Source organism: Pseudonaja textilis, chromosome 1 (genome assembly GCF_049901715.1).
Source record: "Pseudonaja textilis isolate UNSWEBS1 chromosome 1, rPseTex1.2, whole genome shotgun sequence".
NCBI lineage: Eukaryota > Metazoa > Chordata > Lepidosauria > Squamata > Elapidae > Pseudonaja > Pseudonaja textilis.
Window position 1 is genome coordinate 328,637,000 of NC_141990.1, and position 24,091 is coordinate 328,661,090.

The following is a 24,091-nucleotide window of genomic DNA, read 5'->3' on the forward strand; positions in this document are numbered from 1 at the left end:
AAAAATTGATTTATACCGATGATGATGGAAGAATACTAATGGTGGAAATAATGGACAATAATACGAAAACACTCCTGATTGCAATCTATGCTCCGAAAGACAAACAAGAAGAATTCTACAAAAAATTACATATGAAAATAATTGAACTGGACTATGCTAATATAGTTATGATGGGAGATTTTAATGGAATTGTAGACAATAAATTGGACTATACAGCACAGAAAACAATAAAGCAAAACAGAAAGATTCTCCCTAAATCGTTTTTTAAAATGGTAGATGAAATAAACTTAAAAGATACATGGAGAGAAAGAAATGCTAAAACTAAACAATACACCTTCTATTCAAATAGACACTTATCATGGTCCAGAATAGATATGATATGGATGTCAACAGAATTAATAACTAATATTCAAGAAATAAATATTGAAACAAGTACTTGGGCAGATTACAATCCAATGACAAATGGAAAGGACAAAAAAGAAGATCTAGATGGATGTTAAATAATACTATTTTAAAGGAAAAAGACTTCACACAGTGGATGGAGAAAGAATTGGCTTTTTTCTTTAGAGAAAACAAAAAAGAAGATACATCAATCCAGAATGTATGGGATACAATGAAGGCATATGTTAGAGGCTTGATAATAGACTATACAAGGAAAAGGAATACTATGAAAAGACTAGCCTCTAAGGCCTTAGAGGGTGAGTATAAAAGACTTGAAAAAGAGCTACAGAAAATGTCACAGAAGAAGGATATCAAGCTAAAAATGGATATAATTAAACATAAAATGGGTCAAATAGAAAAAATTAGAGGTGCTAAACAGAACTACTTGAAGATGCAAACAAACCAGGTAGATTGTTAGCATATAAATTGAGAAAGGAGAAAGAATCAAGGAAAATATTGCAATTAATAGATGACCAAGGCCAAGTTTGCTATGGTAGTAAAGAGAAGAAGGAAATCATTCGAGACTTCTATGGGAAACTATATATGCAAGAGAATATTGATGAGGAAAGAGTTAAACAGTACTTACAGAATGCTAATTTACCTCAGATACCTAAAGAGATTGAAACAATGTTAGAAAGCAATATAACGATGAGGGAGTTAACTGAAGCACTCAAAAAGCAAAATAATGGAAAGGCACCAGGCGCAGAATTTAACAAAACATTACAAGAATCATTGAATCTTCCATTGCTAGAAGTTATGAATGAAGTTATGTTAAAGAAGAAGATACCTAAACCATGGTCAGAAGCCTACATTACACTTATTCCAAAAGAGGAGGCCGACCCATTACAAATTAAGAACTATATACCCATTTCTCTACTAAATGCAGATTATAAAATCTTTGCTTCAATATTGGCAGAAAGACTTAAAAATATTTAAATAATTTTATTCATGCTGATCAAAATGGATTTCTGCCAAAGAGACAAATAAAAGATAATATGAGAGTAATCTTGGACACCTTGGAATACTACGAGGCACATCCTGAAAAACAAATGGCTCTGATATTTCTAGATGCACAGAAGGCATTTGATAATGTGAATTGGCAATTCATGTTATTACTGTTGGAACAGATGGGTTTTGCTAGAAAATTTATTCAAGCAATAGAAGCTATATACTATAAGCAAATGGCAAAGATAATGATAGAGGGAGAACTGACAGACTCTATCAATATAAGAAAAGGAACAAGACAAGGGTGCCCAGTATCACCTTTGTTGTTTGTGTTAACTTTGGAAGTGTTAAACAGAAATATCAGAGATGAAAAGAATATAAAAGGAATAAAAATCAAAAAGGAAGAATTTAAGCTGCAAGCATTTGCAGATGATCTGGTTTTCATCTTAGAAGACCCTTTAGAAACAGCATCAAAATTGATAGAAAAGATAGGGACATATGGAAAGGTGGCTGGTTTGAAAATAAATAAAGATAAGACAAAGATCTTGACAAAGAATATGCTATTAAGACAAAAGGAAGAACTGGCAGACCTATTGAAAATTCAGGTCACGAATAAGATTAAGTACTTGGGGATATATTTGACAGCAAGATGTAGTACATTAAAAGAGAATAATTATATCAAACTTAAACAGCAGATAGCGCTAGATCTGGTGAAATGGGAACATTTACAACTGTCACTAATAGGGAGAATTTCAACAATCAAGATGAATATATTACCCAGAATTTTATATTTGTTTCAAACAATTTCAATTAGGTTTGGAAAAGATTACTTTGAAGATTTAAATAAAATTGTGTTGAAATATATATGGCAACGTAAGAAAGTGAGAATAAAGTTAAAACTTTTGCAAGATGCTAGAATTAGAGGAGGATTTGGTTTGCCTAATTGCGAGTTGTACTATCAAGCTACAAATCTGATGTGGGTTAAGGAATGGATAACACTAAGAAATACTAGATTGTTGACATTAGAAGGACATGATTTGCTGTTGGGGTGGCATGCTTTTTGATGGTATAAAGGAACAAAAACACAGGGGTATTTTAGAAGACATTATATATGGGAGTCTCTGTGGTTAAACTGGGAGAAGATTAAAAGACAATGTTATTTGAAAATTCCAGTCTGGTTATCGACTATTGAAGCATTTTCTTATCCTATAATATACAAAAAGGAACAAACAGTTAGATATGGTGAAATATTGAATGAAAGGGGTGAACTCAAATCTATACAAAAGCTAGAGGAACAAGGTATAAAGATGAATTGGTTTTCATATGTGCAAATACATTCAAGGTATGATAAAGATTCTAAAATGGAAGGTTTCTATGATAAATTGACTGATGTAGGTAAGATTTTGACAGGTACTGATGAAAAGGTGATTAAAAAACTGTATGAATATTTATTAGAAATTAAATTAGAAGAAGAACAAGTTAAAGAAACTATGATTGCTTGGGGGAAGAATTTTGGATATGGGATCGATTTAGAGAAATGGCAAAATTGTGGTCTCAAAATTATAAAATGACAATGTCAACAGCATATAAAGAAAATTTGTATAAGATGTTTTACAGGTGGCATTTCCCCTGACAAGAATAGCAAGGATGTTCAAGAATAAATCCGAAAAATGTTGGAAATGTCATCAGACACCTGACTCATATTACCATATTTGGTGGACTTGTGCGGATGCTAAAAAATACTGGACTAAAATCCACATGTGGTTGGAAAAAATGACAAAAAAACATATAGACTTGAAACCAGAGATATTTTTATTGGGAATTTTACCTGAAATATATAGTAAAGACTTGAAATATCTGATTGTAAATGTATTAACAGGGCTAGGATTGTATTTGCCAAAAACTGGAAAAATGAGAAAACACCATCACAGGAGGAAATCATTAAGAAAATATTGGAATGTGCTGAAATGAGTAGATTGACATTTGAAATTAGAGAACAAGAGGATAAACAATTTTATAAAATCTGGGATCTATTCTATCAATGGTTAGACAATAAAATACAGTAATGAAATATGTAGACTCTTAGAAAATAATAAATATATAAAGATGTATTTCTTTCTTATTATAACTACAAAATGATTTTAGTATAGATTTGGGATGATAATATGAACTGTTATAAAACAAACTAAGTAAATTATGATTATCTTGTAAAACATGAATGAATAAAAGTATAGTCAAATGATTGATTAATAATGATACTAAGGTATTTAATTTTTGATTGAAAATACGAGATTATATGCAATGTAATTGTAATTGAAGACTACGAAATAGAAGCACAAAACAATTTTCTAAACCAACCGGCACACTGTATGTACACCTATGGAAGATAGCTTGATGTTTTTATGTTTTGTTTGTTTATGTTTGTTTTTAAAAACCAATAAAAACTTATATTAAACAAAAAGATAAGTAATAAAGAAAAAAAGATGCGTGGACTTCAAATCCCAGAGTTCCTAGACTTGAAGTCCACACATCTTAAACTTGCCAAGTTGAGAAACATTGGAAAGGAAAGGCCCACCCAGGACAGAACCTCCTACGTTTATTAAACCTCATTTCAACTTAACCACATGCAGGCAACTTCAACATAAATATCCTATTTAGAAAGAGAAGCTGCTACTTTTGAGGATATTTTCTGATTGCTCTGATTTTACGTTACAGTTGCTAAAAAAAATAATTTGAATTCTGGGATGCCTGGTTAAAGGCCATGTTATTCTTTCCATTCTAAAATCATTTATAGTGTTTTTAGAAACTTTATATTGCATGTTCAGGGGTTCGATTTATGGTGGGGGGTTTTCCCCCCTCATCGTATATTTATTATTATGGTTTGTCTCACAGTTAGCCAGAATGGATTTGGCATTTTTATCTACCTGTCAAGTCCTTCCCAAGGACCTCAGAATCATTATTTATTAGTATCACAATCCTTGCTAATGCTCCTGATAATTTTTCTTGGTTTTATTGCCCCGTGTCTCATTCTTCATGTTTCATAATATCTAGAAATCAGCAAATAGATGGGAAGTAAACAATCATAAATATAATAGTAACCTTTTTTTAATATACATTTATCTTCCAGTTACTGTGGCCAAGCTATCCAAACTCTCTTTGCCAGTTCAGTTCTGGTTTTGCTTACCTGGAAACACCTTCCCCTCGAGTCAGTAAAATTTACTTCTAGGTAAATCTGTAGAGGAGCCTGCACAGCTATGATCACAATTGAGCCCAACATTTTTGTTGCTAAGCAAGATAGTTATTAAGTGACTCATGCCCCTTTTTGCCACAATTGTTAAGTTAATCATGTGGTTGCTAAGCAAGTCTGGTTTCCCTCATTTATTTTCTTTTCAGAAGCTGTCCCAAAGGTGCTTTTTCAGGAGGCAACTGGACTTTGTTATTCTTTCTTTGAAGATGTCTCACTTCTCACCCAAGAAGCTTCTTCAGCTCTGACTGGATGGTGGGGAATGGAAGGATTTATATTCCTTGCAGACAGCTGGTTATTTGTATTCTTTTTTTAGAGTCATTGAGGCCCCTTGGAGATTTATCTGGGTTTGCAGGGTCACCTGAGTAGTGCAAATGGGTGTGGAGCCTTCTTGGAACTGCTGAAAGGACTGTGTTGTAAACTGGAGATAGACAGAAGACAGAAAGAAGATAGAGAGATAGAAGACCTCTGGCTTGAAAGAGGGATTAAAGAGGCTATCTATGTCAAAACTGACCAGCCTTCTCTCCACAGATGGGGGGCAGGATACGACATCATCTATCTCCAGTCTACAACAAGTCTTTTCAGCAGTTCCAAGAAGGCTCCACACCCATTTGCACCACTCAGGTGACCCTGAGGACACAGGTGGCCTCAACGGCTCTCTAAAAGGATGCAAATGAATCCTTCCATTCCCCACCACCCACCCAGTCAGAGCTGAAGAAGCTTCTTGGATGAGAAACAAAATGTCTTCAAAGAAAAGAACAAGAAAGCCCAGTTGCCTCTTGAAAAAAAGCACTTTTGGGACAACCATGATCTGGATGACTGAGAATCTCCCTAGGCCTGCAACGGGACACTGCAACGATTGTAAATCCGTGCCAGTTGCCAAGCACCTGAATTTTAATCATGGGACACTGCAAGGGTTAAATGACAATTGGCAATAAGTTGTGTTTTTTTTTTCAGTGCCATTGCAACTTTGAACTGCCACGAAACAAACAAACGGTTGCAAGTGGAGGGTTGCTTGCATGCTTGTATTGGTAATAAATGGGAGGGAAAGCAAGTTGAGTTGCAAAAGTTTGAGGCAGAGGGTAAAACTTCCCACTTTCAGCTCACATGTTCAAAGTACGTCACCCGTGCTCGATTCCCTTGAGAACTGGGCCCTGGTGACCCCCAGCAGCCAGGCCCCAATCTTATTTAATTAAACTTTGATAATTTTCACCGCACGGAATAAACACTGGTACTCTTTTGGCAAAATTAAGCCTGACATGTTAAGCTCTCAAGGGGCTTAATTCCTGCACCTATGAAGGTTTGTTTTGTTTTTTACACTGTCATGGAAACAGACTACAAAGGTGAGGGGGGCCAATCTCCTTGAGCTTTCCAGTTGTCTGAGCAACCTCTATTTTTTTTTTTTAAATGAGGTGGTGGAGGGGCACTGGGGGGAGAGGTCACAAGCTCCTTTCAATTCCAAGCTTATGATTATCCGGAGGCACCTGCAACATAGCAAGAATTTATACACCAAACGACAGCCCCAGATTAACTCAATTAAGCAGCTTTGAGCAAGGCTCATGTTCTTAACTTTGTTGTTTAACTGTGCTTAGTCAATTCAGTCTTTTCCCCCCCTCCCCCTCCCTCAAACGTCACCAACAATGATCGCTGGCTCAAACTGTCGCCTTAACAGAGGACCTGCCAGCCTGTTTCTTCAATAACAGAAGGACTGGTGCCCTCAGCCTAGCAAAGGAATGCTGGCTGGGCCTCCCACAATTCCGTGCGAACGGCTTCGGAAACTGAGATGGAATCCCTGAAAATTCACATTTAGCATCCTGACCTCTAACAAGGACTTGTTGAGACTCTAGAAAGAGTGCAGAGAAGAGCAACAAAGATGATTAGGAGACTGGGGGTTAAAACATATGAAGAACGGTTACAGGAATTGGGTATGTCCAGTCTGATGAAGAGAAGGACTAGGGGAGACATGATAGCAATGTTCTGATATCTCAGGGGCTGCCACAGAGAAGAGGGAGTCAAGCTATTCTCCAAAGCACCTGAGGGCAGAACAAAGAAACAATGGGTGGAAACTAATCAAGGAGAGAAGCAACTTAGAACTAAGGAGAAATTTCCTGATAGTTAGAACAATTGATCAGTGGAACAATTTGCCTCCAGAAGTTGTAAATGCTCCAACACTGGAAGTTTTAAAGAAGAGATTGGACAACCATTTGTTTGAGATGATATAGGGTTTCCTACCTGAGCAGGGAGTTGGACTAGAAGACCTCCAAGGTCCCTTCCAATTCTGTTATTCCATTAGTCTGACTTGCACAGTTATACAGGAGGTCCTTGACTTACAACCACAACTGAGCCCCAAATTTCCATCGCTAAGCAAGACAGTTGTTAAATGACTTTTTGCTGCATTGTTCAATCTTTCTTGCCACCATTATTAAGCGAATCACTGCCATTTTTTAAAATAGTAACAATAATATAAGCGAATCTGACTTCCTCATTAACTTTGTCAGGAGGTGGCAAAAGGTGATCACATGACTCCGGGACACCGTAAGGTCATAAATACATGCCAGTTGTTGTTAAGTTGCCCTCGCCACTAAAGGGGTTGGAGACCCCACCAGGGGTCTCCAACCTTCGCCACTTTAAGACTTGTGGACTTCAACTCCCAGAATTCCTCAGCTGGGAGTTGAAGTCCACAAGTCTTAAAGTGGCCAAAGTTGGAGAGCCTTGTTCTAAACAAATGGTTGTTAAGTCATGGACTATCTCTAAACCCAATATCCCAGACACCGCACTGCCACTGCCACACCTCTTTTCCGATGTGCTCACCTGGCGCCAGGTACGCAGCGGACGTACATGCAACTCACTCGGTTCCCTCGGCTGCTTTTGGTAAGGAACACCTCGACGGTGTCCAGTTCTCGTTGGGTGTATTGGAAATCGGCCCGGTCTGTCAAATGAAGCTTCCAGCGAGCCATGGGGCCACCCCGGGCGGAGGCGCTGCTGGTGCTGCCCGCAGGCTCTGGCTCTGGGACAATTGTATAGGTGGGGTCTGGAGGTAGGAAGGCCAGCTTGGCAGCGATTCGACTAGGGCACGGTGGGCAGCAGAAGAGGCAGCAGAGTTCACTGACCGTCAGCCCATTCATGGCCGCGGGTGGAATCAAGGGGAGGGACTATGGGGCACAGGGTAATATTCAGGGAAGGAGTCCCACAACCAGGCAATCCAACCAGTTAAGGAAATATTTCAGCCTCCAGTGAAATACAGCAAGTCTTTAGCACGTGTCCTCTCAGAACAGCCATATCTGAGAGGTCCTGCATTCCAGCATAGAGAATCTCGAAGTCTCTCTCTGCACATGAGTTTCGCTGCACAGGATCCTAAAAACAAAACAAAAGAGGAAATTAATTTTTTCCCCCATCCAGGAGATCCAATAAAGACAATGGGAATGGTCGGAGTTTATTGATTTCATGGGATCTTCTTACTGGATACGCCCCTTGTTTCATCTGGAGGCAACTTTAGGCTGCTTACATAGTAAAATAAGCTCACATAGTGAAATCTAATCCAATACAGGTAGTCCTCAGCTTACAACCATTTATTTACTGACGGTTCAAAGTCACAGCTTCCTGGGGTCATGGGATCAAACTCGGATGCTTGGCAATGTGCCAGGGGTCACGTGATCACTTTTTGTGACCTTCTGAAAACAAAGCCAAAGGGGAAGCCAGCTTCGCTTAACATCCATGTTACTAATTTAACAACTGCATTGATTCACTTAACAACTGTGGCAAGAAAGGTTGCAAAATGGAACCTTTAGGGCTCAATTGTAGTCGTAAGTTGAGGACCAGCTGTATTTCCCAACCGTAGCCATTATTAAGATCTGTGGGCATTTTTAAAATGTGTTGCTGGCTGAGATATTCTGGGAATTGAAGTCCACACATCTTAAAATAGTTAAAGTTGGGAAACCGTTATCTAATCTAGTGTCATCAAATACTCTGTGGAAGCCCAGCCAGTTGTCACAGCAGCCCCAGGATTGGTCCAGCAAAATTCAGGTGCAAAATGCCATATTTCAATGGTATGATTTGGGAGTTTTGGAGTCTTAATGGAAGATATGACAGCTGTTTGCCTTCTACTTCCATTCCACGCTTTACTTAACCTCTAGAACAGAGGTCTCATTCTCGCGGCCCGCAGGCCAATTACGGCCCGCAGGACGATATCCTGTGGCCCCCACCGTGATATGAAAGTATAATATTAGTGTATAATATAAATATAAAGTATAATATAAGGTATAATATTATGCGGCCCAGCCTCACCCAGACTCTGCCTCCAGCGGACCCCAGGTAAATTGTGTTTGAAACCCCTGCTGTAGAAGAAGAAAAAAACCCAATAAAACTTTCTAAAGAAAACCAATCTTGACTTTTCTTTGGAAGGGGAAGATACTGAAGCTGAAACCCAAATAGCCTGGCCACCAAAGAAGAAGAGATGACTCATAGGCAAAGACGCTGAGGTTGGGAAAGACTGATGGTAAAAGGAGAAGGGAACGGCAGAGGATCAGCTGGTTAGATGGAGTCATCAACGCAATGAACGTGAATTTGGGCAAACTCTGGGAGGGAGCGGAAGACAAGAGGGCCTGGCCTGCCGTGGTCCATGGAGTTGTGAAGAGTCAGACATAACTTAGCGACTGAACAGCAACAAATAAACAGTTCAACCATCTATTGATATCACCTGTGGCCTCCTAGTTCCTTCTAAGTCAAGTTCAGAGGTTTTCTATATCAGTGGTCCCCAGTCTTTCTGGCTTGGTGGGGCATTTGCACACGCGTGTGAGCATCCAATGCTCACACAAATGGAGCTTTGCGCCTGGCAGTGGGTCATGGCCCATGGGTTGGGACCCCTGTACTATATGCAGGGGTGGGATTCAAATTTTTAAACAACCGGTTCTGTGGGCGTGGCTAGTTGGGCGTGGCCATGTCACTGGGTGGGCGTGGGTTTTTTGCAGCAAAACCCTCCCCCCTGGTTTTTGGGCCTTCTGGGCCTCAGGGAAGCCTCGGGGGGATTTTTGCTCCCAGAAGGCTCCTCTGGGGCTCAGGAAGAAAAAAAATGGAGCCTGGAAGAGGCACGCACCCCACCCCCCTTCATTTTGGGGCCTTCTGGGCCTCGGAGAAGCTCCTGGAGGGGTGTTTTTGCTCCTAGGAAGTTTCCCTGGGGCCCAGGAAGGCAAAAAAAATGGAGCGCAGGGTGTGTGTGTGTGCTGCCCCCCCCCTCCATTTTTTGGCTTTCCGGGCCTCAGGGAAGCCCCCTAGGCCAGGGGTCCCCAACCACCGGGACCGGTACCGGTACCAGTCCGTGGATCATTTTGTACCGGGCTGCAAAGAATGAAAGTAGGGCCTACTTTGCTTGGGTGCCACCATCTTGTTTCGACGGGGCTTGAGAAAGTGCTTCCAGGTAAGCTTTTCAATCGTCGGTTGGAAAGCGGCATTTGGGTGCTGAAGGACTCCTCGCACCTTAGTTTCGTCAAAGGGGCGGCTTAACGAAGAGCCGTCCCGATGGCGGTGGAGAATCACGTTACTCAGGAGGAGATTAAGAAAGAGCCCGAAAAACCCATCGACTGCGAGAAGGTACAAAGGAGGAGTTGAAGGTGGCGGGAAGAAGCGTCTGGCTGGCCGGTCGCTTGGCTCGCCTTGCCTTGGTCGTGCGTGCTGATGCCGGTACCGGTCCGTGGATCGGTCTGTGGATTGTACCGGTCTGTGGTACAAAAAAGGTTGGGGACCACTGCCCTAGGCGAAGCAGTAAGACGAGGAAGGGAATCCTGCCACAGCTGATTATAGGAACAACTGATGGTTGGGGGGGGGGAATACCTTGAGGAGTGACTGGGCAGGGAAGAACCCAGTTAGCAATGTTAGGCATGTGCGCAATGTTGCACATGCACGATAAGGACTGACTGGGCGTGGAGGGGAGGGGAGGGCAGAGAGGGGCGGGGCAAGCCAGGGGAACGATTTGCCGGTCTCCAAACTGCGCAAAATCATAACAACCAGTTCTATAGAACCAGCCTGAACCAATAGAATCCCACCCCTGGCTATATGATCTTGAGATTCCTTCTGATTCTTATTCAGTGATAAGAAAGCAGCTTAGAGCAGTAGGAGTAACATAGGACTTGGAATACTCAACTGTTCACTGGCCCTTTAAAACATGCCTACCCATAAACTTTCACACAGAAATCAGCCTCATTAATAACCTTCTCAAAATTTTGATCATCCTACATAACAAGAGAGCAAGGAGGGGGTTAATATGTACAAGTGTTCACTCATTCCTGATTTGCAGCCATTAATTTATCACACACATATGAATGATTAACCAAATGAACATGTCCATACAATTTCCGCTAATAGAAATATCATAAAGGAAAGGGACTTTTTCTATGAAAGCTGAACACAATATAAGGTGGAAGATTAGATAGCAACATTAATTGAACTTGCAGAAATGGCACCGTTGATTAGTTTGGTTGGGGGCGTGGAATAATAAAATACTTTTTAAAAAAAAACCTGGAACCCTTGTATGGACTTTTTGCTGAAAGAAGGAAAAATGAATGGATGATTATGGGATTTGAGAATTAAAATGAGGGGAAGAAGTTAAGGAAATGTTTAACATGACAATGACTGGATAGAAGGGCAGAAGGCATTATTGTATGTTCTTCTCTTTTTTTCTTTTCGGTTTTCTTTTCTATTATTTTCTGTCTTTGTTCTTGTTTGTGTTGTGTTAACATTGTGTTAACCAATAGAACAGCTTGCCTTCAGAAGTTGTGGCAGCTTCATCACTGGAGAGTTTCAAGAAGAGATTAGACTGCCATTTGTCAGAAATGGTGTAGGGTCTCCTGTTTGGGCGGGAGGTTGGACTAGATTATCTACAAGGTCCCTTCCAACTCTGTTAATCTCTTAACTCTGTTAAATCTGTTGTGTGCTTTACAGCATTACATTGAAAATGTGGGTGTATATACAAAGCTGATCAGAACAAAATTGACCATATTGTATTTTCATCTTAGGGTTTAAATTAGAAGGAATTTATGGGGTGTGGAATCTCCAACCCAGATTAAATCTAGCTTAATCTAAATTTAACAGACTTACAATAACCTTTGTTCTGCCAGCATTCACACCTCATGTAAAGAGACCCTATGCCTTGTTTACTTTTCGTGTAATGTCTTAAGTTAGACATTTAGTTGTATGATCCCAGCCAACAGTGGTTTTTTAAAATTTATTTACAGAATAGCCCACTTTTATTATTTTAATAAATAACTCAAGGTAGCGAATATATCCAACACAACTTCCTCCTTCTATTTTCCTCACAACAACCACCCCTGTGGTGGGTTGGGCTAAGCAAGAGTGACTGGCCCAAAGTTACCTAGCCAGCTTTTATGAAGTAAAGCAAGTTTCATGGAAACTGTGAATCCAACCAGCCAGAGGCCAATCATATGAACATCATATAACCCAGGGTATGTTACTGTTACTTGTCTTAGAATTAGCAAGAGGCCGTCCAAGCCATCCTAAAGGTGCCTTTTCTAATTGAAAAAAGTTTCTTGGATGAGAAATGTTTTCAAAGAAAAAAATCAACAAAGTTCAGTTGCTTTTCAAGAAAAAAACACTTTTGGGACAACCATGACCTGGATGATAATAAATCTCCATAAACATCAAGGCCTCCAGCTGAATTTCCTGCTAAGTGCCAGACTGATAATAAATCCAAATAAATAACATTTTGTTTTCACCCCATTCAATACAGAAAAGTTTTCCACCCCTCTAATTCTACACTTGATTTGTTCCTAATGTGAGATATTTTTTTTTTACTTTTGACTTCTGACTGGGCCAAAGAGTAAGATGTAGAACCATCACAGTACTGCATCAATGTCCACTACAAACAATGATATCAAAATCATGACTCAGAGGTCATTATCAAAACTCTCTAATCAGGACTGGAAATAAATATTTCAAGGAAAAAGCCCTTATGATTTGGGTTTAGTATGATTCATTCAGAAAAATGGTTGATAGCATAAGCCTTGCAACAAGTACTTTGGCCTTCCAATCTGAACTTTATACGCCAGCATATGGAAACCACTAGTGTTTTCCTTGGCTTCCTTGACTTTTTGGTAAAGGAGAGAGAAAATTTGTCTTATGCTACAGCTACTAGGTTTATTATCATCATGACGCCACTCTCAAAGGCAAGACAGCTTGCAAATTTTACACCATGTTCATGATAAGCATATTATCATTTGCATGATGACGTCATGTGGCAGATCATTAATTCTTTCCAAAGACTTCTATGCAACCTTGATGGTGGTACAACCAACTCACAGAATATCCCTCCCACAACTCCTATGAATAATGTAACTACAACTGTTCTTCACCCAGGCAAGGTCCAATACACTCCTTCCTGATCACCTTGGTAACATTAATATTGATAACGTTCTCAATCTTGGTAACATTAAGATGGGTGGACTTCAACCCCCAGAATTCCCCAGCTTCTGGGAGTTGAAGTCCACCTAATCTTAACCTGGCCAAGATTGAGAAATGCCTAAAATTATCTACAAGATTTTTTTAAAAAAAAAAGGAGTAGGAGGACACTACCAATCTGCTTGCTTTGAAAAAAATAAAAATAACAATAGCAGCAGCAACTGAATTTCTGCAAGTGTTTGCAACTGTGAAGCTTCTACCTATAATCATGTAGCTTAAAATAAGGCTGCATCCACCCATCTCTCTCGCATCAGCTTCAGAGCCTCCAAAGCCAATCCAAACCCCACATTGCTTGTGCCACACGAATAACATCATTAACAGAACACTACAGCTCCCCCTCAGCACTCCATGAGTCATTGGAAAGCAAAATGGACCCACAGCACATTTTAACCAGTGGTCTTCTCCCTCTACACAAAGTCCCCAACCACCTCCCCTTCAGTTGCATACTCCAAAAGCCCCCCTCCACACATACTACCTTATCCTACCCATTATCTGCAGCCAGCACTACCTATAAGAATGTCAAGCAGGCCTTTGCTCTAGGGTACTTTCCAAGCGTGCCTAACTTTATCCCATTATCCCAAACTCTTCTTGCTGGGGATCATGGGCACTGTAGTTGAGATGCTTTGAAAAGGCTCGGGGGGGGTGTCAATGCACAAACCGCAAAATCCACCCCCTGTCAGTCAGTCAGACCCTACCTTGAACAGCGATCAAGAGAGGTTTTCTCCCAAGTAAGCACCCATGGCGTAAACCCCGCGCGTTTTCACGGTTAGCATGGTCAAGCAGACGCTCTCGCAAAACTGTTCGTGGCTGGAAACGGAGCCCAGTCCACGGAGGGTGGGAATTGTGGCAATCCGAGCGCAATTCTCTCCAACGGTCCGAATTGACAGCGAAAGATTCTTTACGGAAGGGACAAAACGAACGTGCGAAGAATGGAGGTCGTAGCGGTATATGACATCATCGGAGCTGTCACTACACACACACAAACATGTACACGAGAAATAACTAGGGTACTTTGGGGAGCCGGGCACCCCCCAGATCTCCTCCCGAGCAGTCCTGCAAACACGCTTCCCAGCCAGCCACGGCAAGACCATTCCCCACCCCCCCACTCCCTTTGGCGTAAATAAAGGCAAGAGGTCGGTCGTCAGCCCGGGAGAACCGAGTAACACACCTCCCCTTGCAAAAAGGGGGAGACCCAAAACACGCACGCGAGCCCCGGACGTTAAATACCACCGCACCGGTCCGGAATACGGGAGAAATCCGCCCGGCAAGCGCTGAAGCCGCCGCCCGCCGCCCCGGGCTCGATGCTCTCCAGGGATGGAGAGGCGGCGCGCATCCGCGCCCGGACGCCCCAAACTCTCCCTTTGCCAGCGTGGAAGGCAGGCAGCCAGCAAGGCAGGCAGACCCCGCGAGGCTCCAGAGCCTGCCTCCCCCTCCGTCCGTCCCCGCCCGTAATCACCCGCGCCTGCCCGCTGCTCCGCGGTTGCCAGCGGGGTTCCCCCGTCTCCTTGGGCGCGCACCGGCTCCTGGAAGGGCAGCTGGCGAGTCTCTCCTTCGGCCGGCAGGTGGGCTGTCCTCCGTTCCCCTCTGCTGTTGGCCGCCCAGCTCAGCCGCCAAGCCGTCGTCCGGCCCGGATCTGTTGTTTCCCGGCTCCCGCTTGGGTGCTCCAACCGGGCGCCCCTGCGCTCCGCATTACGCGTCGGGCCTGCAAGTTGGAACGAGCGGCCGCTGCTGCGCCGGGCCTCCCACCCTCTGGCGTCTCTGCCTCCTCCTCCTCCCCCTCCTCCCGGGGAGGCGGATGTGACAGCGCGACGCCAGCTCTGGAAATGACGACACCCGGCCCGGGTGGGGCCTTGAGGAGGCAGAAATGGTGGGGAGGGTCTCCAGGGGAGACGAGGGGAGCTGAGATCCCTAAGCCGCGCTGAGCATGGGCGCCAGTCGGACGAGCAGGAAAAGGCGTCGGAGACCCTGTTGGTGTGGTTTGCAGAGCCATGGCTTAGAGCAGAGTTTCTCAAAATGGGGTCCCCACAGGACTTTTGGGTGGGTGGGGGGCTCCTCCAGGACTCACGACCCTCTCAGGGGTCCGCGAAATCAAAACGATTTACCAGCCTACGTTGAAAAATAGCACCCCATCATACAAGGGTGAGAAGCGGCAGCCAATGGGTCTACTTTCATTATTAATCTGGTAAATCTTGATGGAGGTAGCCCATACAAATGAAAGCTTTTGGGGGGCACTCCATATTTTTTTTAAAAAAATGTGGGAAGGGATCCTGAGAGGAACAAAAAAAAGAAGAAAGCGCTGAGGGGAAAAAAAAAAAAGAAAACATTGGTTTAGAAAATAACCACAACTGACTGACTTCAAATGCTCACAAGCAGTCGCGTTTTGGTTTAGTGGGATCTAAACATTGCAGTTTGTAAACAGCAAGTTCAGACAGAGGTTGTCTCTGCCCCTGAGATTAGGTATCATGTCTTAGTTAACCCACTATTTACATTCAGGCCGTTATACCTAAAAAGACACGCAACCAAGGAGCCACTGCCAGATAACTAGGATTAAGCAGGAGTCAGGGGCTGTGTGTTCAGGGGCCACAACCAAACTGCATCTAAGCCCATCATTCAGACGTCCTGCAGCCTCTGTAGTTCAGTGTGTGTGGCACAAATCCTGGAAATGGAGTAATTTAAGACATCGGGTAGTCATGAATAAGTGCTGGTTGAACCCAGCCTCAGTTATCTAGATGCTTGAATCAAGGATCTTCAGCATATTGAAATGCAAATTATCATCTCATTGCAGAATATATATATGGAGCTTCTCAGTCATCCAGGTCATAGTTGTCCCAAAGGTGCTTTTTCAAGAGGCAACTGGACTTCCTTCAGTGGTGGGATTCAAATAATTTAACAACCAGTTCTCTGCCCTAATGATTTCTTCCAACAACCAGTTCACCAAACTGCTCAGAAAGTTAACAACCGGTTCTCCCAAACTGGTGCAAACTGGCTGAATCCTACCACTGACTTCCTTGTTAACACCTTTGGGAGATCTCATTGCAGGTAATCATAGAGCAACATTCTGATTTTCTGCTGATCTTCTAACTTGCAGGAGTTGTTATGGTAGGGAAGGCAGGTACATGAAACTTGCCAACCTTATGGCAAATGTTGGTCCTCTGTCAAAAAAATATGTGCCTTGCATTTCCTCTAACAACACGATTCAAGCTGAGAGAACTACCTTTTCTTGCTGAGTGCCTGTTGCACCCCTTCATGAGTCTGCCTTGGGTAAACTTCCTCCTTCCAACTGGACTTTTTCAAGGTCTGGGGCAAAGTTCTCCTTCACACATGAAGCGTTTGAGGAAAATAGTTTTACTATGAGACTGAAATCGTGATGTTAAATTCTTTGTGATAGACTTGTAGAAGTCATTGTGTTGGATTCTTCAGTGTTCTTTTGAGTCAGAGAGAAATGCACAAGATAACTGTTAAAGGATATTTACTCTTTTTACAGTTCTTGGAAGTAAAATTTTCATGCTTCCATTTTTTGTTCAGAGGAAGGAAAAATGCACCAAAAGTTTGGTAATGGCGCTCTTTATATCCACTGCTTTCTGCAATGGATAAATGTGAAAGTTGCTGCCACAAGAAATATTGTTGACTGACTTAGATGAATTTGAAAGTGAAGGTAGAAAAATGCAGTGTTCAGAGCCGGAGGATATATAGACTATAAAAGTACAGTATAAGATATAAGTCAGGCCTTGACTTAACACCATTCGTTTAGTGACCGTTCAAAGTTACAATAGCACTGGAAAAAGTGACTTGTGACTATTTTTCACACAACAGTTACAGCAGCTCTCTGGCTTTATTCACTTAGCTGGTTTTCTTAATTGTAGCAAAAGAGATGTAAAATCAGGTGCCTCGCTTAGCAACAGAAACTCTAGCCCCAATTGTGGTTGTAAGTTGCAGGTTACCTGTATATGCTGCTTCTAATAAATCTTAAAAAGTTGAATTAGCTGATAAAAGTCATGAAGAACATCTCAAATCCAGTACCTCCCCTGGTGACTTCATGGGCATGTCTAGAATTACCTTGAGGTAAGATAGGCAGGCTATAATTTTTTATAAATAAATATGTGGAGGTTTTCTATAACACTGAAAGTAATTTGCTGTTGTCTTCTTCTAAATTGTTTTTTTTTTAACTGCTCAGGTTGATCTAAGAAGGCTAAGAAGTAGGCACGTCCTGTGCTGCTTTTGAGATCAGCAAACTTTGGCTACAGTGCTAACTGGACCTTGTTCAAGGGACAGGATCTATTGCATGATTTACCCCCTCCCCCTATTTTTGAGAATAATGTGTTTGTGGAACAATTCCTACCTGTTTTTTTATTCCATTATTTAATTACCACTACCTCATAACAGCTTTGTTCCTTATGCCATCTGTCTTGTAAATTCGCAGCATTCTTTTTTTCACCAAGTATATGTATACATTTGCACTATACTGTGATGTTTCTATGATGTGTCATGTCATATGCATAATGGTTATTCTTTGAGAGCTGAATACAATGCAATTTTGTTTTAATGTATGCTGATTAGTGTACATTTAAAGTCACAATAAAGTTTATAATTCTATTCCTATTCCTATTCCTAATCGTGTTGCATTTTCCCAGCCTACCTTCCCAGAGTGGGAAGCCAGGGTCTATTGAGGGTCCAATTTATTAAGGAAGTACACCTGATGGAACCTAGAAGAAGGACCTTCTCTGTAGTGGCTCCTTCCCTTCAGAACATCATTCATTGGGAAATAAGATTGGCCCCTCCTAGCTAGACTTTTTGGAAAGCCCTAAAAACATGGTTCTCTCAGGAGGCCTGCAGACCCAGGTTGCTTTGGAGCCAATCAAATGGCTTATATGATTGCATTTGTCACAATCTCAAGCGGTGGGAGTTTCTGGGGTTTTTATTTTGTAGATATTTAAGTGCTTTACACAGGGGTGTGCTGCTGGGAGTTTGTGGGGGTTCGGGAAAGCCCCTAGCTAAGATTTTGTGCAGTTTGAAGAACCCCCAAATGTCTACCCTGCCCCGCCTCTCCCCGGAGTCTCCATGCGGCCCATTTTGGATGCAGGTAAGTGCAGGGTACATGCGGAGGCTCGGGGAGGGCAAAAAACGGGCCTCCCGGAAGTTCGGGAAGGCCGGAAATGGCCCTGTTTCCGGCTTCCAGGAAGCCTCCGGAGCCCAGGGAGGCCGTTTTCACCTTCCTGGAGTCTCGAGCAAAGCCTCCGGAGCCCGGGGAGGGCAAAAACACCCCTCCACTGTAATGCAGGAGGCCGACTAGGCCACGCCCACCATGGCCATGCCCACCGAGCCGCCAGGCAGAGGACCCTTTGCTAAAATTTTTGAAGCCCACCCCTGGCTGGATACCACCCTGAGTCACCGTGGGCGAGTTGGGTGGCCCTATGAATCTATTTACGAAGTAAATACACTTTTCGGCATATTCAAACTTGAACTGTATGCAGGTGCCAACCATTGTTGTTGTTTCTAAAAAAAAACAAACACCACCTGCTTTTTGTTTTCCACTTTGAATATGGAGGCCTCTTGGTTAAAAGAGGTCGGTAGATCTTTACGGGCAAATAGCAGAGGATGAGATAAAAATAGAAGCCATATCAGGGGATTAGAAATCACGAAATCCTCCCCTTGCCTACAGAGCCGTATTCCATTCACTGTAGCATATATTTTTTTGTCAGGGACAAAGTCCTTTTGTCCTAAAGGAGGAAATATTTTCACTCACTTGGGATATTTCTCTGGGGCGAAAGAATGGCAAGTTCGATGAAAGGGAAATGAAGAACGCCAAACTCTGATCGTGTCAGATCCCGAGGGCTTGGATGTGTGCAAGATAAGTCTTCCATTGAGTGTGGCAATCAATCTCTCTCAAGGAATGTAAACATGTACTTGTGGACTCGGCAGCAGAAGATTCAAGGACGTGGCTTAGCTAAGATGTATTTACAGCAGAGATGTACTGGCACTGCAAAACATACAGAAACTAGGGACTTGCCTGTAGTTTTTATGCCAGCTCCAAGCTTTAAATTCTTTCCTGTTCTTATGGGAGTTAAAATAAAAGATTTTACAGCCTAGTGGTCAACCTTGGGTGTTGAGGGCAGTTACACAGTGCTTTGGTAGCTGTCTGATCTAGCCAGAGCCTCTTCTAACAGAAAAACCGGGCACCTTGGAGGTCTTCTAATCTAATCCAGCCCCCTGCACAGGCAGGAAACCCTATACTATTTCATACAAATGGTCCAATCTCTTCTTGAAAGCCTCCAGTGTTGGAGCACCCACAACTTCTGGAGCAAGTTGTTCCACTCAGTGGTGGGATTTAAATTTTTTTACTACCGGTTCTGGGGGCGTGGCTTGGTGGGCGTGGCAGGGGAAGGATACTGTAAAATCTCCATTCTCTCCCCCATCCCACTAACCTGCTTTCCAGCTCCGTTCTCCTGTGCAGGGCAACAAATGACCCAGCCAATCAGCTGGGACTCGGGAGGCAAAAAAGAGATGAGGGCAGGGCCAGTCAGAGGTGGGATTCCGAACTACTCAAAATTTCCACTACTGGTTCTCCAGAACTGGTCAGAACCTGCTGAATAACCACCCTTGGTTCCACTGATCAATTGTTCTGTCAGGAAATTCCTCCTTCCTTCTAGGTTGGATCTCTCATCTTCTAGCTGGCAGTTTCAGCCCTCACACCAACCTTCACAACTCTAGTGGGAGATGGTGACATCATGACTGAATGTACACACCCTGCAAACCCAAGTAATGTTGCATATGTTTCTCTATTCACATAACACCCTTTTCCCAAAGAGATAGTGATGGGCTGGTTCATAACATATGCCTTTACTTTACAATGTTGGGATTCCCACAGTATGTTGAATCACCAACCTCATCATAAGCCAGTTTGTTATGTGTAGTGAGTCATATAACATAGCAGTGCCAAGTACAAATGAAAATTATGTGCTAGTAAGTTGTTTTACCTCTTGGCAGCCACATAAAATTTCATGATGATATCTGCCTGACCTGGTTCTTCAGGTCTTCCCACAGTGCCCTCATCACTGTACCTGAATTATGCTGGTTATCCTCGTCTCTTTCTTCCACCTTTCCCAGCACTGTAGACTTCTCCAGAGATTTTGGGTATTCACATATCAAAAGTAGGATAATTTGATCCTGGTCAATGAAAACTCCGGGTTGATTTGTTCAATGATCCATCGGCTTGTTTTCTTGGTTGTTCATGATAGTCTCAACAGCCTCCTCCCAACACCAAAATTTAAAAGCATCAATATTCTTCCTATCCTGCTCCTACTGCTTTATCAGAGATCAAAAGTGTGAAAAGAGAGCAGATTTTTTTTAAAAATTGAAAATGCAAATGAGTAGTACTGAACCTGGTGAGCAGTTTCCAGGCCAGTGTCTTGTCTGGGATAGTTCATGACAAAATGTCTTGTTAGATAGGATATCACTTATGGCCAAGTCAAAGTGACACCTGCCAGGCCTTGAACCAAGGATGCACATGAAAATGGACTGGGGTTTTGTTTCTTTGGCTGTGGCCACTAATTTGATTTTTTTGATCTCCTCCCTGTGGGTTTCCCTTCTCTCTACCCACCAAATACCACCGTCAGATTGCAAAATATCAGACAGGACTGGGGAAGGAAGAGGCGAGCTTTGACCGGTGGCTACAATGGCAGATCTGCCCAGTCCTCCAAACTCACTCAGGTGTTTTACAGTCATGCATTTAAAGTGAGCTTGACCAGCAATTGTGATCAGCTGATAACCAGGCCTCCTTTTAAGCAAGGGTTCGGCACTTATTCTAGAGTAGTATTTCTCAGCCTTGACAAGTTTAAGATGGGTGGACTTCAACTCCCAGAATTTCTCAGCCAGGGGAATGTTAAAAACTTTGGAGACTCGGGACACGGAGAGCTAGCAATCTCTTTCTCTACTACACCACCCTTCTCTGTCTCCACCACCAGTTAAGGATCAAACTCGGAGATCTGGAGAGAGATCTGCTATTTTGGCTTGTTGCTTGCTTAAAGGGGAAAGCACTGTTTAACACCAGAATAGCTAACAGGGAAGCTGCCTCAGAGAAATGGGGGTATCTATTTAAAAGGACAGTCTGAGGTTGTGCCACGCTTAGGTTCATGCATGTGGGAAAAAGTTTCTGAAGTTGCTATTTTTATTACTGCATTTGCAATCATGTATCCCCCCTCCCCAATAGAGATGCGCTTGTTAATTTTAAACAGAATGGGAAGTAATTTCTGGCAAAGTATAAGATATATGAGGTTGTCAAGGTACACTTAAGTAAAGTTAAAAACTGACCTCTAATTTACCAGAATCTGCAGTCAGATTAATCTGATCCTACCGACGATTTACATGCTGTTGGTAATACTCATATTTCCCCAGGAGGTGGCGCTAAAATTCCATTTCCATGGAAGCAGTAGGTTGAGACTCCACTATCCCACCATCCTTTTCCCGCCTGTTGCTTAAACACATCTACCAAATGTTGTAGGCAGGTGATTCATTACCTCTTTCTGTAACCACTCCCACTGTACAACTGCTCTTTCTATTAGAAAGTTTCCCCTTCCTTTAACCAGGATCTGCCTTCCCGTGACAACTTAATATATTGTTCCATACCCTGTACAGATAGTCCTCAACTCACAAAGGTTATAGTGACTATTCAAGTTACAAAGGCACTGAAAAAATGTGATTTATGGCTGTTTTTCACATATCCATTTGCAGCATCCTCATGGTCATGTGATCAAAATTCAGACATTTGGCAATGGCATGTATTTTTGACGATTGCAGGGCCTTTCGCAATCTTCTGACAAGCAAAATCAATGGAGAAGACAGGTTCACTTAACCATTTTACTAACAAATGCAGTGGTTCACTTAACAACTGTAGCAAGAAAGATTGTAAAATGGAGCAAAATTCACTTAATTATTTTAATTAATTAAAATTTAATTAAAAAAACCTTGCTTAGCAATGGAAATTTTGGGCTCAGTTGTGGTCGTAAGGCGAGGACTACTTGTACTCTGAAGACAAACAGGCCCCAGCATGCTTCTCTAGGACATTTTCAAGAGCTTGAAAAATGTTAACCATATTCTTGGTCAGTCTTCTGTTTGACATCTAAACATACTAATTTTCTTCACAATCTCTGAAGCCCTGAGTTCCAGTTCCACCAGTCTTCTCCTCTTCTGACCATTTTATTTCTCCTGTCTGCTTCTTGAAAAGCAATGACAAGAATTGGATCCTTTCTGAAGGCTGTATCCAACGTATGTATAATATATTAAATGTATTACTTTCCAGTATTTGGGACTTACACCTTTGTTGATGCAGTTTAAAATAGCATTTGCCTTTTTCACAGCAGAGTTATCGTTTTGATTCATATTTAGCTGGCAATCTATTCTGAACTGAGTTCATTTTCAGATGGGCCCTTTCCAATAAATAACATGTAAAATAACTGCATGTATTCTTGGCATGCATCCTTGATTTTCTCTAGCTCCTGTGATTCTCCTGCCATCTGGTTGAACACTTGGTCCTCTCCCTACTGTTTTCCCAATTTTTCAGATGCTAATCTTGGGTCCCCAACTTGCCAACTAATTTCATTGTGTATTGTTGTCATCAAAACACTTTTGCAAGCTGTTGGACAGAGGAGAACGTTCTTGGAGCTCAGACAATCTTGGCTAAGTTACCAGGTGTCTTCCTTTTTTCTAGAGAAATGGATCAAGTGCCTTCCTTTTTCTAGAGAAATAGATTATTTTTAAGAATTAGCTTCCTCAACAGCTAGGAAATAACCATCTCAAGAAAGGAAAACATCCTGCATTTCTCTAGAGAGCTGGTGGGACAGGATGCAGTCAGGGAGGGGGCGGGCGGCGCACTGGATAAACCTTGGCGGGGGTTGCCCCCACTTCTGTAACTGCAACAGCCACATAGTTCTGAACTGTTGAGTCTAACTGACTAAGATTTCCCATCCAGAATCAGAATATAACACAAATATGTTAATGAAGGGGTTGAAGACTTAAAAAGAGAGCATTTGAAGGGGCTTCGTGCTGCTTGAAATAGGCCCGACTTACTTTGGAAGGGAAAAAGAAGGGAAGGGAAAACAGGATAGACAGCCAAACAGCAAAAACATTAGATCTGGGACTGAACTTTAGTAGTGTCAGGAACAAGCAATCCAAACCACAAGTGCATAGTCTCAAGCAGAACCTTTATTGTTGGCCATTTGTGTTACAAAAATTTCACCAGGCTCTCTGCCTTCCCCTGGGAATGGTCGGATACGGCTTCAGGGATTCTGGGGGAGGACAGGCCTGTACCACTTCCTGCAGTGCAAGGACTCTAAGCTTGGCCTCTTCTTAACGCCTCCATCCAGTCTAGCTGGAGATTCCGCCCCAAGTAGTATGGCTTGGCTTGCTTTCTCCGATGGGGTGCAAACCCTGGTATTAAGTCTCAGTGCAGAGGCCCTGAACAACCCTTCTCCATTCATGAAGCAGGGGGATTTTGTTCACCTTTTCCTGCATTGGGGTGGGGGGTGGGGGAGAATACACATCATGGAGAGAATCAGATGGAAATTGAGGTCACCCTGGGCAGAAAACCTATTTATAAAAGAAGAGGCAAGCAGACACCACCACCTACATGAATAATAACAACAAGGCCTTTGCAGAGCCCAAAATCCATGTTCTTTTGTGCTCGTTGGGATATAGAGGGCTTCCCAGTGCATCTAATTGGCTACCAAAGGCTTTGTTTGGCTCTGCCATACAAAGGACAAGGTCCTCTGCCAGATCTGAGGGTGGCAGTCTTGCTCAGTGGGCATAGGAGGGCTGATGCTTTAAGAGGGAAAGCAAGAGGGGCTGAGGATGAAACACTGCCTTTCAACACAGGCCGCCTAAATCGGAGGCCTTGTGGGAAGGCCCAGCCCCAGCAGCCATGCAGCTGGAAACCATGAATCGCTCATCCAAATAACCTCCCTGTAATTACATTCTGTTACTTAAACGAGGGTGAAGCCACCA

At 42.6% G+C, this 24,091-nt stretch overlaps 1 protein-coding gene and 1 long non-coding RNA gene across 6 annotated transcripts in view; both read right to left on the reverse strand.

Moving 5' to 3' along the window:
• The window catches only part of ABHD17A (abhydrolase domain containing 17A, depalmitoylase), a 29,922-nt gene extending 15,016 nt beyond the window's left edge, over nt 1-14,906 (reverse strand). Inside the window, exons 1-2 of one of the 5 annotated variants that reach the window (XM_026698952.2) lie at nt 14,614-14,906; nt 7,442-7,984 (exon numbers count right to left, since the gene is read on the reverse strand). In XM_026698952.2, coding sequence (XP_026554737.1) covers nt 7,442-7,755 — 314 coding nt within the window. In that variant the 5' untranslated portion in view covers nt 7,756-7,984; nt 14,614-14,906. Of the gene's footprint in view, nt 1-7,441; nt 7,985-13,791 lie in introns of all 5 variants that reach the window. The other 4 variants (XM_026698951.2, XM_087922801.1, XM_087922802.1 and 1 more) reach the window with 4 other exon arrangements.
• The window catches only part of LOC148128400 (uncharacterized), a 271,264-nt gene that overhangs the window by 54,206 nt on the left and 192,967 nt on the right, over nt 1-24,091 (reverse strand). The gene's annotated exons all lie outside the window — the stretch shown is intronic.